This window comes from Chiloscyllium plagiosum, unplaced genomic scaffold (genome assembly GCF_037043375.1).
Source record: "Chiloscyllium plagiosum isolate Xiang-an unplaced genomic scaffold, Cpla_swu_hap1 HiC_scaffold_11, whole genome shotgun sequence".
NCBI lineage: Eukaryota > Metazoa > Chordata > Chondrichthyes > Orectolobiformes > Hemiscylliidae > Chiloscyllium > Chiloscyllium plagiosum.
This window is the reverse complement of record NW_028270149.1, coordinates 149,270-164,486: the sequence shown is the minus strand read 5'-3', so window position 1 is coordinate 164,486 and position 15,217 is coordinate 149,270. Positions and strand designations below refer to the sequence as shown.

General features: G+C 43.0%; 1 protein-coding gene across 1 annotated transcript in view; it reads left to right on the top strand.

Moving 5' to 3' along the window:
- Positions 1-15,217, top strand: part of LOC122561984 (glypican-6-like) — a 236,646-nt gene that overhangs the window by 113,234 nt on the left and 108,195 nt on the right. Inside the window, exon 5 of the mRNA XM_087991818.1 lies at positions 1,092-1,222. Within this exon, the coding sequence (XP_087847944.1) occupies positions 1,092-1,222 (131 nt within the window). The remainder of the gene's footprint in view (positions 1-1,091; positions 1,223-15,217) is intronic.

The following is a 15,217-nucleotide window of genomic DNA, read 5'->3' as shown; positions in this document are numbered from 1 at the left end:
GTGACCCAACCAATGTCATCCTTGATTATAGATTCCACCAATTTTCTCATCACAGCTATTAGGCTAAATGATCTGTAATTCCCTGGTTTATCCTTTGTCACCCTTTTTAAAAAGCGGAGTGAAATGCTATTTTCCAATCCAGAGGGCCGTGTAGTTAGATGGTGGTTTTTGGTCAGCATAGTCTCCCACTAGAAAGAAACGACTAGTGTGGTTTAACCTGAGGATTACCATGCCTTAGGTGAGGGGAGAGGTTGAGAAAGAGAGTCCTTCATTGTAACCTCAGCTGGTGCAGGAATTAAATTCATGCTGTTGAGGAGAGATTGAGCATGGGACTTTACTAATTGGAATTTAGAAGAATGAGGGGGAATCTTATAGAAATATATAAAATTACGAAGGGAACAGATAAGATAGAAGCAGGGAGGTTGTTTTCACTGACAGGTGAAACCTGAACTAGGGGGCATAGCCTCAGAATAGGGGAAGGCAGATTTAGGACTGAGTTGAGGAGGAACTTCTTCACCCAAAGGGTTGTGAATCTCTGGGATTCTCTGCCCACTGAACCTCGTTGAGCGTTTTTAAGGCAAAGTTAGATTTTTGAACAGTAAAGGAATTAATGGTAATGGTGAGCACATGGGTAAGTCCGTGAAAAGATCAGCCATGATCTTATTGAATGGCAGAGTAGGCTGGAGAGTCCAGATGGCCTACTCCTGCTCTTATTTCTTATATGCTTGTGTTCTTATCACTGCATTGCAAAGCAGCCATTTCAACTAAATGACACCTGTGCTTTCACCCTATTGTATGCCCTGTCGGTTCAGGAACTCAACCTTCCATTTTTGTCAAGCTCCTGCTGCAATCTGTCTTATTTTAATACTTATCATCTTTGAATTGTTTGAGTGGATGCTCTCACTCTGCCTGTTTGTAATCTGCTCCTGCTAAGCTGTTTGGATCAGTTTCAGCCTTAACTTTGTTCCTAGCTACTGATGACAAATGTGCAAAGATGAATTGAGTTCATCTTTGAGGAAAGAATTGAAGGTTTTGAAATGAAGCAGTTGTTACTGAGATGTGTGGCAATAACTGACCATTTCTGCTTACAGATGCAATGTTGATGGTTGCAGAAAGGTTGGAAGGACCATTCAATATTGAATCAGTCATGGACCCCATTGATGTCAAGATTTCTGAGGCAATCATGAACATGCAGGAGAACAGCATGCAGATCTCTCAAAAGGTACATTCATGACTTAATGTCTGGTTGAATTAATATTTTCTTTATTGTTAAATGGAGACATTTTCAAAATGTTACATACTTGTCCCTGCTCTTAAGTCTGCGTAGCTTGCAACTTGCTCAGCATAACTGCAACAGCGGCCTTTCCTCTGGCAGTCTTCCTCTATTGTGTGCTAATGTACTTGAATGCTTAAAGTTTTAATCGAGAATTATTTATACTATTGGTTGAGTTGATCATTGATCTGATCACAAATATTCAGCTTTACATATCAAATGTGTGCACATAGGCCAAATAAGAAAAGGAACCTGTTACAAATGGATCCATCTAAGGCTACTGAGCCTCAATCTCTTAATGTCACTGAACCAGTGATACATTCTTTACACAGAGTGGTGGGTACGTGGAATGTATAGCCAGCAGTGGTAGTAAAGTAAGATACATGAGTGACATTTAAATACTCTTGGATAGGCACATGAATGATAGTAAAATGAAGCGTATGTCGTTTAGTTTGAGCTTAGAGCAGTAGGCACAACATTGAGGGCCGAAGGGCCTGTAGTGCGCTGTACTATTCTATGTTCTAAGGATGTAAAGTTGATCACTTTTTCTTTATTTCTTTATTCTTCTGCCTTCATATTGTATGTTTTGGTTTAGTTTTCTGTGTTTTAAGATGGTGCTGGAGATTGGTGATAGATATAGGTGAATGGTACATTTTGATGCGAAGAAAAGGCAGGTCAACTTTTTTCTGGCAAGGAATAAGTCTGTGTGAAGCAGAGGAACAGATCTTTGAGTGTAAATGCACTATTTACTAAAAGTTGCAGAATTCAAAGTCTTTATGTTCGTGTGAAGGTGAAGGGCAAGGTTGGCATGAATAGGGAGTCCCTGGATGACAAGAGATATTGAGGCTTAGATCACAAAAAAGGAGGAGAAGTGGCTCAGGTACAGGCAGTTAGGATCAAGGGAATCCCTAGAGGTGTATAGGGATACAGAAGTTTACTAAAGAAGAAATCAGGAGGGTGAAAAGGGGGCACAAAATAGCCTTGGTTGAGAAGATTAGCGTGAATCCAAAGAAGTGCTTTAAGTATATTAAAGGAAAAAGAATAACTAGAGAGAGAATTTGACTCTTCAAAGACCATAGTGGATATGTACTTATGGAACTGCAGGAAATGGGATGAGGTCCTTAATAAATATTTCTCATCTGGGTTTACCATGGAGAAAGACATGAAGACTTGGGAACTTGGGGCAGTTAGTGGTGATATCTTGGGAACAGTCCATATGACAATAGAGGGGGTGTTGGACATATTAGAATGTATGAGCGTGGATAAATCTCCTGGTTCTGACCAGATATATCCAAGAACACTGCAAGAGACTGGAGATGAAATTGCCGGGGTCCATTGCTGATATTTTTGCATCATTGTTAGCCACGGGTGAAGACTGGAGACTAGTGAATGTTGTGCCCTTATTCAAGAAGGGCTGCAAAGAAAAATCTAGGAACGAGAGACCAGTAAGCTTTACATCTGTGGTGGGTAAGTTACTTGAGAAGAGTCTGAGGGATAAGATATACATGCATTTGGAAAGACAGAGTTTGATTAGGAATAGTCAGCATGGCTTTGTGTGTGGGAGATCATGCCTCACAAATTTGTTCGTGTTCTTTGGTGAAGTGACCAGGAATGTTGATGAGGGCAGAGCGGTAGATGTAGTCTATATGAATTTCAGTCAGGCCTTTGGTAAGGTTCAACAAAGTAGGCTGCTCTGGAAGGTTAGATCTCATGGAATCCAAGGGAAACTGGCAAACTGGATGTGCAATTGGCTTGATAGAAAGAAGCAGAGGGTAATAGTGGAAGGATGCTTGTTGGACTGGAGGCCTGTGACTAGTGGTGTGCCTCAGGGGTCAGCGCTGGGTTCATTGCTATTTGTTATCTATATCAATGATTTGGATGAGAATGTGCAAGGCATGATTGGTAAGTATGTAGATGATGATAAAATAAGAAGTATTGTGGACAGTGAGGAAGGTTATCAGAAATTAGGGAGCAGTGAGAGTGAGGACCGGGGGCTGCTGGGGAGAAAAGTTCTTTGCTTTAATAATTTATTTTGTGAATAGGCGGAGTGCACAGTGAGCAGGAGCAGACACGGAGCTGCTGAGTAAGTGAGGTAATATACTTGGGTGATTGTTTTACCCGAAACACTGCTTAAGAAGTGTCTCCCACACATCTTCTTCCTCTAACCAAAAAAAAAGGTTCTGTGCACCGATGCAGTAAGGTTACTAGTTTTTTCAATATTCTCTTTGGGAATTCAGAACAGTGGTAATGGATGTTAGGGCAGTTGCATGCTCCTTCTGTAGGGATGTGGGACTTCATCTGCGGGAAGTGCACCCAGCTCGAGCTCCTCGGAAATCACATTAGGGAACTGGAGCTGGATGAACTTTGGATCATTCGGGAGGCTGAGGGGGCTAATAGAGAGGAATTACAGAGAGGTAGTCTCACCTCAGGTACGGGAAAAAGGTAGATGGGATACAGTCAGGGATCAGAAAGGGCACAGGCAGACAGTGCAGGGATCCCCTGTGGGTGTTCCCCTCAATAATTGTTATACTGTATTGGATACTGTTGGGGGGGGGGGGGGGGATGACCTACCAGGGAAAACCGTAGTGGCCAGGTCTCTGTTACTGAACCTGGCTCTGTGGCTCAGAAGGGATGCGGGGAGAATAGAAAAGCGCTAGTGGCAGGAGACTCAATAGTTACAGGAACGGATAGGAGGTTCTTTGGTCATGAGTGGAACTCCTGGAAAGTATGTTGCCTCCCAGGTGCCAGGGTCCAGGATATCTCTGATTGAGTCTACAGGATTCTGAAGGGGGAGGGGGAGCAACCAGAAGTCATGGTGCACGTTGGCACCAATGACATAGCCAGGAAAAGGGATGAGGATCGAAAAAGTGATTTCAGGGAGTTAGGTTGGAAGCTAAAAAGCAGGACAAGCAGAGTAGTAATCTCAGGATTACTACTGGTGGCAAATGCTAATGAGGCGAGGAACAGGGAGTGAGTGCAGCTAAACATGTGGCAGCAGGGCTGGTACAGGAGGACGGCTTCAGAAACATAGATCATTGGGGTACCTTCTAGGGAAGGTGAAACCTGTACATGAAAGGCAATTTGCACTTAAACTGGAGGGGCACCAATGTCCTGGGCAGCAGATTTGCGAGAGCACTTCGCGAGGGTTTAAATTAGTTTGGCAAGGGTATGACAACCAGAGCTAGAAATCAGAGGAGAGGGTAGTTGTTGAACAGGCAGAAATGGAATGCAGAGAGTCTGTCAGGAAGGGATACACAGTTGATAGGACAAAGGGATGAGTTAAAGTGTCTGTTTCAATGCAAGGACTGTCAGGAATAAGAGCGATGAACTTAGAACATGGATCAATACTTGGAACTATGATGTTGTGGCCATAATGGGGACATGGATTTCACAGTGGCAGGAATGGTTGCTAGATGTTGCAGGGTTTAGATATTTTAAAAAGAACATGGAGGGGACTAAAAGAGGAGGGAGAGTAGCATTGTGAATTAGAGAGTGCATCACAGCTGCAGAAAAGGAGATTTTGTCTTCTGAGTCAGTATGGGTGGGAGTCAGTATGGGTAGAAGTCAGTAACAGGAAAGGAGCAGCCACTGTATTGGGTGTTTTCTACAGGACCCCCCCCCCTCCCCAATAGCAGCAGAAAGATGGAAGAACAGATTGGACAACAGATCTTGGAAAGGTGCAGATGTGACAGAGTTGTTGTTATGGGTGAATTCAACTTCCTCAATATTAATTGGAACCTCCTTACTCCCGATGGTCTGGATGGAGCCGATTTTGTCAGGTATGTCCAGGAAGGATTCCTGACTCAATATGTAGATAGGCTGACTAGGGGAGGGGACATACTGAATTTGATGCTTGGCAATAAGCCAGGCCAGGTATCAGATCTCTCGGTAGGAGAGCACTTCGGTGACAGTGACCACAAGTACCTCACCTTTACCATAGCCATGGAGAGGGATAGGAGCAGACAGTATGGGAAGGTATTTAATTGAGGGAGGGGAAATTACACTGCTATTAGACAGGAGCTGTGGAGTATAAATTGGGAGCAATTGTTCTATGGGAAATGCACAACAGAAATGTGGAGGCTGTTTAAGGAGCGCTTGCTTCAAGTGTCAGATAATTTTGTCCCTCTGAGACAGACAAGGAATGGTAAGGTGAAGGAGCCTTGGGTGACAAGAGAAGAGGAGCTTCTTGTCAAGAGGAAGAAGGAAGCTTACTTAAGGTTGAGGAAGCAAGGATCTGGGCACGCTTTAAACAATCACAGCGTAGTTAGGAAAGAACTCAAAAATGGACTGAGGAGAGCTAGAAAGTGCACAAAAAAGCCTTGAAGGGAAGGATTGGGGAAAACCCAAAGGCATTCTACACATATGTGAGGAATAAGAGAATGATCAGAGAGAGGGTAGGGATAATAGAGGGAACTTGTGCCTGGAGTCTGAAGAGGTAGGGGAGGCCGTAAATGAGATTTTTGTTTCAGTTTTCACTAGAGAGAGGGACTTTGTTGATCGTGAAAACACCGTGGACCAGTTTAGTAGGCTTGAACAGTTTGATATTACGAAAATTGATGTGCTGGAAATTTTGGGAAGCATCAAGATAGATAACTCCCTAGGGTTGGACCAGATATATTCAAGGTTACTACGGGAAGTGAGGAATGAGATTGCTGCGCCTCTGGCGATGATCTTTGCAACCTCACTCTCTATGGGAAAAGTAGCAGATGATTGGAGGGAGCTGATGTTGTTCCCTGTTCAAGAAAGGGAATAGGGAAATCCCTGGGAATGACAGGTCGGTCAGTCTTACGTCTGTGGTAAGCAAGGAACCTGGAAAGGATTCTGAGAGATAGGATTTATGACAATTTGGAAAAATATAATTTGATTAAAGAAAGTCAGTGTGGCTTTGTGAGGGGTACATCATGCCTCACAAACCTTATTGAGTTCTTTGAGGATGTGACGAGACTAGTTGATGAAGGTTGAGCAGTGGATTTGGTGTATATGGATTTCAGTAAGGCATTTGATAAAGTTCCCCACAGTAGGCTCATTCAGAAACAAGATTACAGTGGTGCTGGAAAGGCACCGCAGGTCAGGCAACATCTAAGGAGCAGGAAATTTGACATTTTGGGGAAATTTGGCTGTCTCGATATTAAATTGTTTGGCCAAAAGGATGGAAAGTGTTCCGCCTGGAGGTTGATGACCAGTGGTGTCCTGCAGGGATCTGTTCTTGGGCCTCTGCTCTTTGCAGTTTTTATAAATGACTTGGATAAAAAAGTGGTAGGGTGGGTTAGTAATTTTGCTGATGACACAAAGGTCATTGGTGTTGTAGATAGTTTCAAGGGCTGTTGCAGGCTACAACAAGACATTGACAGGATGCAGAGCTGGGCTGAGAAATAGCAGATGGAGTTCAACCCTGAATAAATGCGAAGTGATTCATTTTGGAAAGTCGAATTTGAATGCTGAATACAGGGTTAAAGACAGGATTCTTGACAGTGTGGAGGATCAGCGGGATCTTGGGGTCCATGTACATAGATCTTGCAAAGTTGCCACCCAAGTTGATAAGGTTGTTAAGAAGGCATATGGTGTTTTGGCTTTCATTAACAGGTTTATTGAGTTTAAGTGCCACGAGGTTTTGCTGCAGCTCTATAAAACCCTGGTTAGACCACACCTAGAATATTGTGTCCAATGGTCACCTCATTTTAAGAAGGATGTAGACGGTTTAGTGGGGGTGCAGAAGAGATTTACCAGTCTGCTGCCTGGATTGGAGGGCTTGTCTTATGAAGAGAGATTGAGTAAGCTAGGGCTTTTCACACTGGAGAGAAGAAGGAAGAGAGGTGACTTGTTGGAGATGTACAAAGTAATGAGAGGCATAGATAGAGTGGATAGACAGAGACTTTTCCCCAGGGCAGAAATGACTGTCACAAGGGGTCATAATTTTAAGGTGATTGGAGGAAGGTAAAGGGAGATGTCAGAGGTAGGTTCTTTACACACAGTGGTGTGCGCATGGAATTCACTGCCAGCGGTGTTGGTAGAGTCAGAAACCTTGGAGACATTTAAGTGACTGCTGGACAAGCATATGGATGGAAGTAAATTGAGGGTGTGTAGGATATCTTGATCTTAGATTAAGATAAATACTCAACACATCATGGGCCGAGGGGCCTATACAGTGCTGTACTGTTCTATGTTCTAAATTGCAGCAGGACCTTGATCAACTGGGGAAGTGGGCTGAGAAATGGCAAATGGAGTTTAGTATAGATTAGTGTGAGGTCTTGCATTTTGGAAAGTCAAATCAAGAAAGGAGTTTCAGGGTGAATTGTAGGGCCTTAAGGAGTGTAGTGGAAAAGAAGGGACCTTGGAGTTCAGGTGTACGGTTCTCTGAAAGTGGAGTCACAGGTAGACAGGACAGTGAAGAAGGCTTTTGGCACACTGGCCTTCATCAGTCAGGGCATTGAGTCCAGAAGTTGGGAAGTTGTAGAGGACGTTGGTGAAGCCGCACTTGGGAGTACTGTGTTCACCTTTGGTCATCTTGTTATATGAAGTATGTTATTAAACTGGAAAGAGTGCAGAAGAAATTTACAAAGATGTTACCAGGACTCAAGTGACTGAGTTATAGGGAGAGGTTGGACAAGCTAGGACTTTTTTGTTTAGAGCACAGGAGACTGAGAGGTGATTTTAAAGAATGTATAAGATCATGAGAGGCATGAAAAGGGTGAGTGCACTCTGTCTTTTTCCTAGAGTTTGGGAATAAAGGGCTAGAGGGCATCAGTTTAAGGTTAGAGGGGAAGAATAAAAGGGAACCTGAGAGGCAACCTTTTCACAGAGAAGGTGGTATGCATATGGAATGAGCTGCCAGTGGAAGTGGTTGAAGTAGGTACATTAACAACATTTAAAAGACATTTGGGCAAATACATGGAAAGGAAAAGTTTTCTTATAAGGTATTTTTATTTGTAAAGAAGACAATGTTAAAGATTTTTTACAAAATTACAAAAGTAATACAAACAAGCATAAGCACCAATATAAAACTAAATAAATAAGAAAAAAAAATAACCAAAAAAGAGGAAAAAACCCAACTAGCTACTAATCTACCCTACAACCAAAACATAAAATAGGATATCATACATTACTAGCAGTAAACAACAAAATAATTAAATATCTAGATACATGCTCAAAATAGATTTACATCAAGACATAGTAGAACCCGTATTTATACGGGATTCCTCCTCCCGGGGGTCCCCGAACCAGCCACAACCATTACCACAGCTAAACAAAAGACCTGGACAGTATGGCCGAAATATCTGTGTTGATGTAGTTCAAAAAGGGCTGCCATGTTTTATAAAATAATTCAGTTTTTGGTGCACTATATTTGTGAGGAAGTCAAGGGGGATATATTCCATGACTATCCTGTGCCAATTCGAAGGTCCTGTAGGGCCTTAGCTACCCAATTCACTAAAATATTTTTCCTTGCACAAAAGGAGAGAATGGCAAATAATTTCCTCCCATACGCATCCGGTGGGGGGGGAATTGGAAAAGTCCAAAAGTAGGGATACTGAATCCAATCTAATCTCCATACCCAAGATCTCTATCAAGGCATTTGCTACTCTATCCCAATACCTATGGATCTTATGGCATGTCCATAGACAATGCGTGAGTGTGCCAACTTCTTTTTTACATTTAGGACACATTGGGGATGCTCCTGTCTTGAACTTTGCTAGTCGTTCAGGTGCCATATAAGTCCTGTAAGTATCTTTAATTGAGTAGCCTGAGTTCTATTACAAATAGAGATTTTTCTGGCATTTTCCCAGATGTCCTCCCACATTTTTTAAGAGATTTCCAACCCTAATTCTTGATTCCAGGTTTTATATAATCGTTCCATGTCCTTCGAGACCTTATTGTATAGTGAATGATAAAAGTACTGACCAAGGGCGGCCCCATCGGCCATAGTACTGTCCTTTTCCTATCCAATTTGTAGGGATTAACTATCAGTGTGGTCTTCTTTTTGTATAAAGTCTCGTATTTGAAAGTACCGAAGGATGTCCTTGTTAGGCAGTCCAAACTTCTGATGCAATTGCTCAAAGGACATCAAAACTTCTCCATCAAACAGGTCTCCCAAGCAGGAGATACCTCTGGACTCTCAAATTTTAAATGTAGCATCCATCAGTCCTGGCTGAAATCCCGATGCTCCCACTATGAGGGTATTAGGGGAGGTTTTTTGCAGGTTACCCTCATCTTGCCGCATTATCCTCCAGGCTTTAATTATATTTAATACAATAGGATTTTTACAATAGTCCATAATAGCTCTCATCTTGTCCATAAATAAAAGATTGATGAGGGAACATTTTGCTTGGGAGGTCTCAATATCCAACCAGATTGATTGTGGGTCACAAGACACCCAGTCAGCTACATTGGATAATAAAGAGCTCAATTGATACCTCCTGAAATCTGGAATGTCCAGTCCTCCCCTTGCTTGTGGGAGCTGCAGCTTTTCTAATTTGATAAGGGGCCATCTATGATTCCAAATAAAGGAGCCAAGCCAGCCGTCTCGGCAGCATCAGGGGAAGCGTTCTCATAGGAAATAGAAGATGAGGTAGAGTATTCATTTTAACTAAGGCTACTCTGCCTAACCAAGATATTGGGAGATCTCCCCAGCGTTGAAGGTCCTGCCTTATTTTCTCTAACAAGAAGGACGGGATTGCACCTAAATTGGAAGGGGACTAATATACTGGCAGGGAAATTTGCAAGAACTGCTTGGGAGGATTTAAACTAATAAGATGGGGGGATGGGACCCAGGGAGATAGTGAGGATAGAGATCAATCTGAGACTGGTACAGTTGAGAACAGAAGTGAGTCAAACAGTCAGGGCAGGCAGGGACAAGGTAGGACTAATAAATTAAACTGCATTTATTTCAATGCAAGGGGCCTAACAGGGAAGGCAGATGAACTCAGGGCATGGTTAGGAACATGGGACTGGGATATCATAGCAATTATGGGAACATGGCTCAGGGATGGGCAGGACTGGCAGCTTAATGTTCCAGGATACAAATGCTATAAGAAGGATAGGAAGGGAGGCAAAAGAGGAGGGGGAGTGGCATTTTTGATGAGGGATAGCTTTACAGCTGTGCTAAGGGAGAATATTCCTGGAAATACATCCAGGGAAGTTATTTGGGTGGAACTGAGAAATAAGAAAGGGATGATCGCCTTATTGGGATTGTATTATAGACCCCCCAATAGTCAGAGGGAAATTGAGAAACAAACTTGTAAGGAGACCTCAGCTATCTGTAAGAATAATAGGGTGGTTATGGTAGGGGATTTTAACTTTCCAAACATCAACTGGGACTGCCATAGTGTTAAAGGTTTAGGTGGAGAGGAATTTCTTAAGTGTGTACAAGACAATTTTCTGATTCAGTATGTGGATATACCTACTAGAGAAGGTGCAAAACTTGACCTACTCTTGGGGAAATAAGGCAGGGCAGGTGACTGAGGTGTCAGTGGGGGAGCACTTTGGGGCCAGTGACCATAATTCTATTTGTTTTAAAATAGTGATGGAAAAGGATAGACCAGATTTAAAAGTTGAAGTTCTAAATTGGAGAAAAGCCAATTTTGATGGTATTAGGCAAGAATTTTCAAAAGCTGATTGGAGGCAGATATTCGCAGGTAAAGGGACGGATGGAAAATGGGAAGCTGTCAGAAATGAGATAATGAGAATCCAAAGAAAGTATATTCCTGTCAGGGTGAAAGGGAAGGCTGGTAGGTATAGGGAATGCTGGATGACTAAAGAAATTGAGGGTTTGGTTAAGAAAAAGAAGGAAGCATATGTCAGGTACAGACAGGATAGAACGAGTGAATCCTTAGAAGAGTATAAAGAAAGTTTGTGAGAAGATTTGTAGCTCGGGTGCTCGTTGTTGCGGTTCTGTTCGCCGAGCTGGAAATTTGTGTTGCAGACATTTCGTCCCCTGTCTAGGTGACATCCTTAGTGCTTGGGAGCCTCCTGTGAAGCGCTTCTGTGATGTTTCCTCCGGCATTTATAGTGATTTGGAATATAAAGAAAGTAGGAGTATACTTAAGAGGGAAATCAGGAGGGCAAAACGGGGACATAGAACATAGAAGAATACAGCGCAGTACAGGCCCTTCGGCCCTCGATGTTGCGCCGATCCAAGCCCACCTAACCTACACTAGCCCACTATCCTCCACATGCTTATCCAATGCCCGCTTAAATGCCCATAATGAGGGAGAGTCCACCACTGTTACTGGCAGGGCATTCCATGAACTCACGACTCGCTGAGTAAAGAACCTACCCCTAACATCTGTCCTATACCTACCCCCCCTTAATTTAAAGCTATGCCCCCTTGTAATAGCTGACTCCATACGTGGAAAAAGATTCTCACTGTCGACCCTATCTAAACCCCTAATTATCTTGTACACCTCTATCAAGTCACCCCTAAACCTTCTTTTCTCCAATGAAAACAACCCCAAGTGCCTCAGCCTTTCCTCATACGATCTTTCTACCATACCAGGCAACATCCTGAGATAGCTTTGGCAAATAGAATTAAGGAGAATCCAAAGGGGTTTTACAAATATATTAAGAACAAAAGGGTAACTAGGGAGAGAATAGGGCCTCTCAAAGATCAGCAAGGCAGCCTTTGTGTGGAGCCACAGAAAATGGGGGAGATACTAAATGAATATTTTTCATCAGTATTTACTGTGGAAAAGGATATGGAAGATATAGACTGTAGGGAAATAGATGGTGACATCTTGCAAAATGTTCAGATTACAGAGGAGTAAGTGCTGGATGTCTTGAAAAGGTTAAAGGTGGATAAATCCCCAGGACCTGATCCGGTGTACCCGAGAACTCTGTGGGAAGCTAGAGAAGTGATATCTGGTCGGTATGGACGGGTTGGACCAAAGGGTCTGTTTCCATGCTGTACATCTCTATGACTCTATGACTCTAAGTACTCAAAATTGGCTTTATACAGCTGACCAAATACTGGGGTGATAAAAATATCTAAGTATAAAAAACCTTCTGGTGACCACCGAAAGGGAAAGCAAGATCCATCCGGTAGATTGGATACACTGGCAAGACCTCCCAACGGCATGGCCTCTGATTTCATAAAATTGATTTTATAACCTGAAAACATACCAAATAGATTGATCACTTGAATTAGGCGGGGCACGGATATCAAAGGATCACTTAAGAGGAGGACATCATCCGCATAGAGAGTAATTTTGTGTTTGCCCAATCCAACCCTCGGAGCCGTTATATTAGGGTCAGCTCGTACAGCATCCGCTAGTGAGTCAATCACTAGCGTGAATAATAATGGTGAAAGAGGACATCCCTGATGACAGCCCCTGCCAACACTAAAGCTATCCGAACTTAAACCATTGGTGATCACCGTTGCTTTGGGATCATTATATAATATTGAAACCCATTTAGTAAATACCTCTCCGACACTGAACCTTTCCAGTGTATAAAAAAGATATGGCAATTCTACCCGATCAAATGCCTTCTCTGCATCCAAGGAGGCAGCTAGACCCGGTATTGTTCCTTGTTGCCAGGCTTGTATCATCTTTAAGACCCTTCTAATATTATTAGTTGACCCTTTATGAACCCCGTCTGGTCCTCTTTTATGATGTATAGTAAGACCTTCTCCAGTCGTAATGCTAACAGTTTGGGAAAAATTTTGAAACCTACATTTAGTAAGGATATGGGTCTATATAGACAATAGACAATAGGTGCAGGAGTAGGCCATTCTGCCCTTCGAGCCAGCACCACCATTCATTATGATCATGGCTGATCATCCTCAATCAGTGTCCTGGTCCTGCCTTATCCCCACAACCCTTGATTCCACTATCCTTGAGAGCTCTATCCAACACTTTCTTGAAAGTATCCAGAGACTTGGACTCCACAGCCTTCTGGGGCAGAACATTCCAAACACTCACCACTCTCTGGGTGAAGAAGTTTCTCCTCAACTCTGTTCTAAATGGCCTACCCCTTATTTTTTAAACTGTGTCCTCTGGTTCGGGACTCACCCATCAGCGGAAACATGCTTCCTGCCTCCAGAGTGTCCAATCCTTTAGTAATCTCATACGTCTCAATCAGATCCCCTCTCAGCCTTCTAAACTCAAGCATATACAAGCCCAGTCGCTCCAATCTTTCAGCGTAAGATAGTCCTGCCATTCCGGGAATTGACCTCGTGAACATACGCTGCACTCCCTCAATAGGCAGAATGTCTTTCCTCACATTTGGAGGCCAAAACTGCGCACAATATTCCAGGGGCGGTCTCACCAGGGCCCTGTACAGCTGCAGAAGGATTAAATGATGAGCAATCTTCTGAGGCCTTTCCTTTTTTAAAAATGAGAGAGATATTTGCTTCTCTCAACGAAGGTGGGAGGCAGCCCTGACTGTGTGAGTAATTATACATATTTATGAGTGGCCCGGCCAGTTCCCTTATAAATTCTTTATAGAATTCAACCTGGAATCCATCTGGCCCAGGCGCTTTGCCACTCTGAAGCTGCCTAACCGCATCCAGTACTTCCTGGGTTGTCAGGGGGGCATTCAAGATTGACATCTGCTCCGAGGTTAAGCCCAGAAGGGCCAAATTTTTAAAGAAGGATTCCATCTTCCCAGATCTATCCTCACAGTCCTGCGATTTATACAGTTCAAAATAGAACTTTCTAAAGGCTGAATTGATCTTTTTACGATCATAAGTCAAGGTACCAGCACTTTTTCTAATGGACGTGATGGCTTGAGGAGCCTTTTTCTTTCTAGCAAGGCGCGCTAGATATCTGCCAGGCTTGTCACCATATTCAAATAATCTCTGCTTTGCGAATATTTCCCTCTTTGCTGTTTGGCTAAGTGCGGTATTCAAGGCTGTCCTCAGGGCTGTGATCCTCTGTAGCTTAGTAATGGAGGGCCTGTCAACATACGCTGTCTCCGCTGTCTTCAAGCGAGCCTCGAGCAGGTGCTATTGCTCTCCCTTTTGTCTTTTCCGAGACACAGAATATGAGATGACCAAGCCTCATGCATATGCCTTAGTGGTCTCCCACATCATCGATGGGTTATTGGCTGTACCTGAATTAATTTCCCAGAAGATTTTGAATTCCTGCGAAAAATACTTTATAAATTTGCTATCCTTCAATAAGAAGGGATCCATACGCCAATGTCTGGGGCCTATCGCATCATCCCTAGTCTTGACTTCCTATATACTGCAGCATGGTCAGAAATAGATATATTACCTATTTTACAAGACAGTATCAAATTCAGAAAGGTCAAAGGGGCAAAAAACATATCAATTCTGGTATGGCACTTGTGTGGGTTAGAGTAGAAGGTAAAGTCTCTACCCTGGGGATGAAGGCACCTCTATACATCTACTAGTCCTAGCTCTTTGTTCAGATCCGCCAGTTGTCTCGATCTCGGAGATATACCTGCAGTGCTTTTAGGTATCCTATCCATCACTGGGTCCATAATACAGTTAGAATCTCCTCCTCTAATTGTATGGTGGACCCCAAAAGCCATCAACTTAGAGAACACTTCCGTTACAAATTTAAAAGGGTGTGCCGGGGGCAATAAAGATTCAAAATTCAATATACCTCTCCATGTATTAGGGCTTTGATCAATATATACCATCCAGACTCATCTTTTTTCTGGCTTAACATTTGGAAAGGAAGATTCTTCTGAATAAGAATGGCTGCTCCCCTACTTTCTGAACTGAAAGATGAAAAGAAAGCCTGATTGAATCCACCCTGTTGTAGCTTTAAGTGTTCTTTATCAAGTAGATGTCTCTCCTGTAAGAGAGCTACATCGACCCTTTCTTTTTTAAAACTTGATAATATCTTTTTCCTTTTGATTGTTGAATTGCTCCCCTTGACATTCCAGGTGCACCACCTAAACAAATGGCTAGTCATGATCATCCAGGCAAGCCCGAGACCCCCGAGGAGGAAGAGCCCCACCCAAAAGACCTTGAATAAAGAC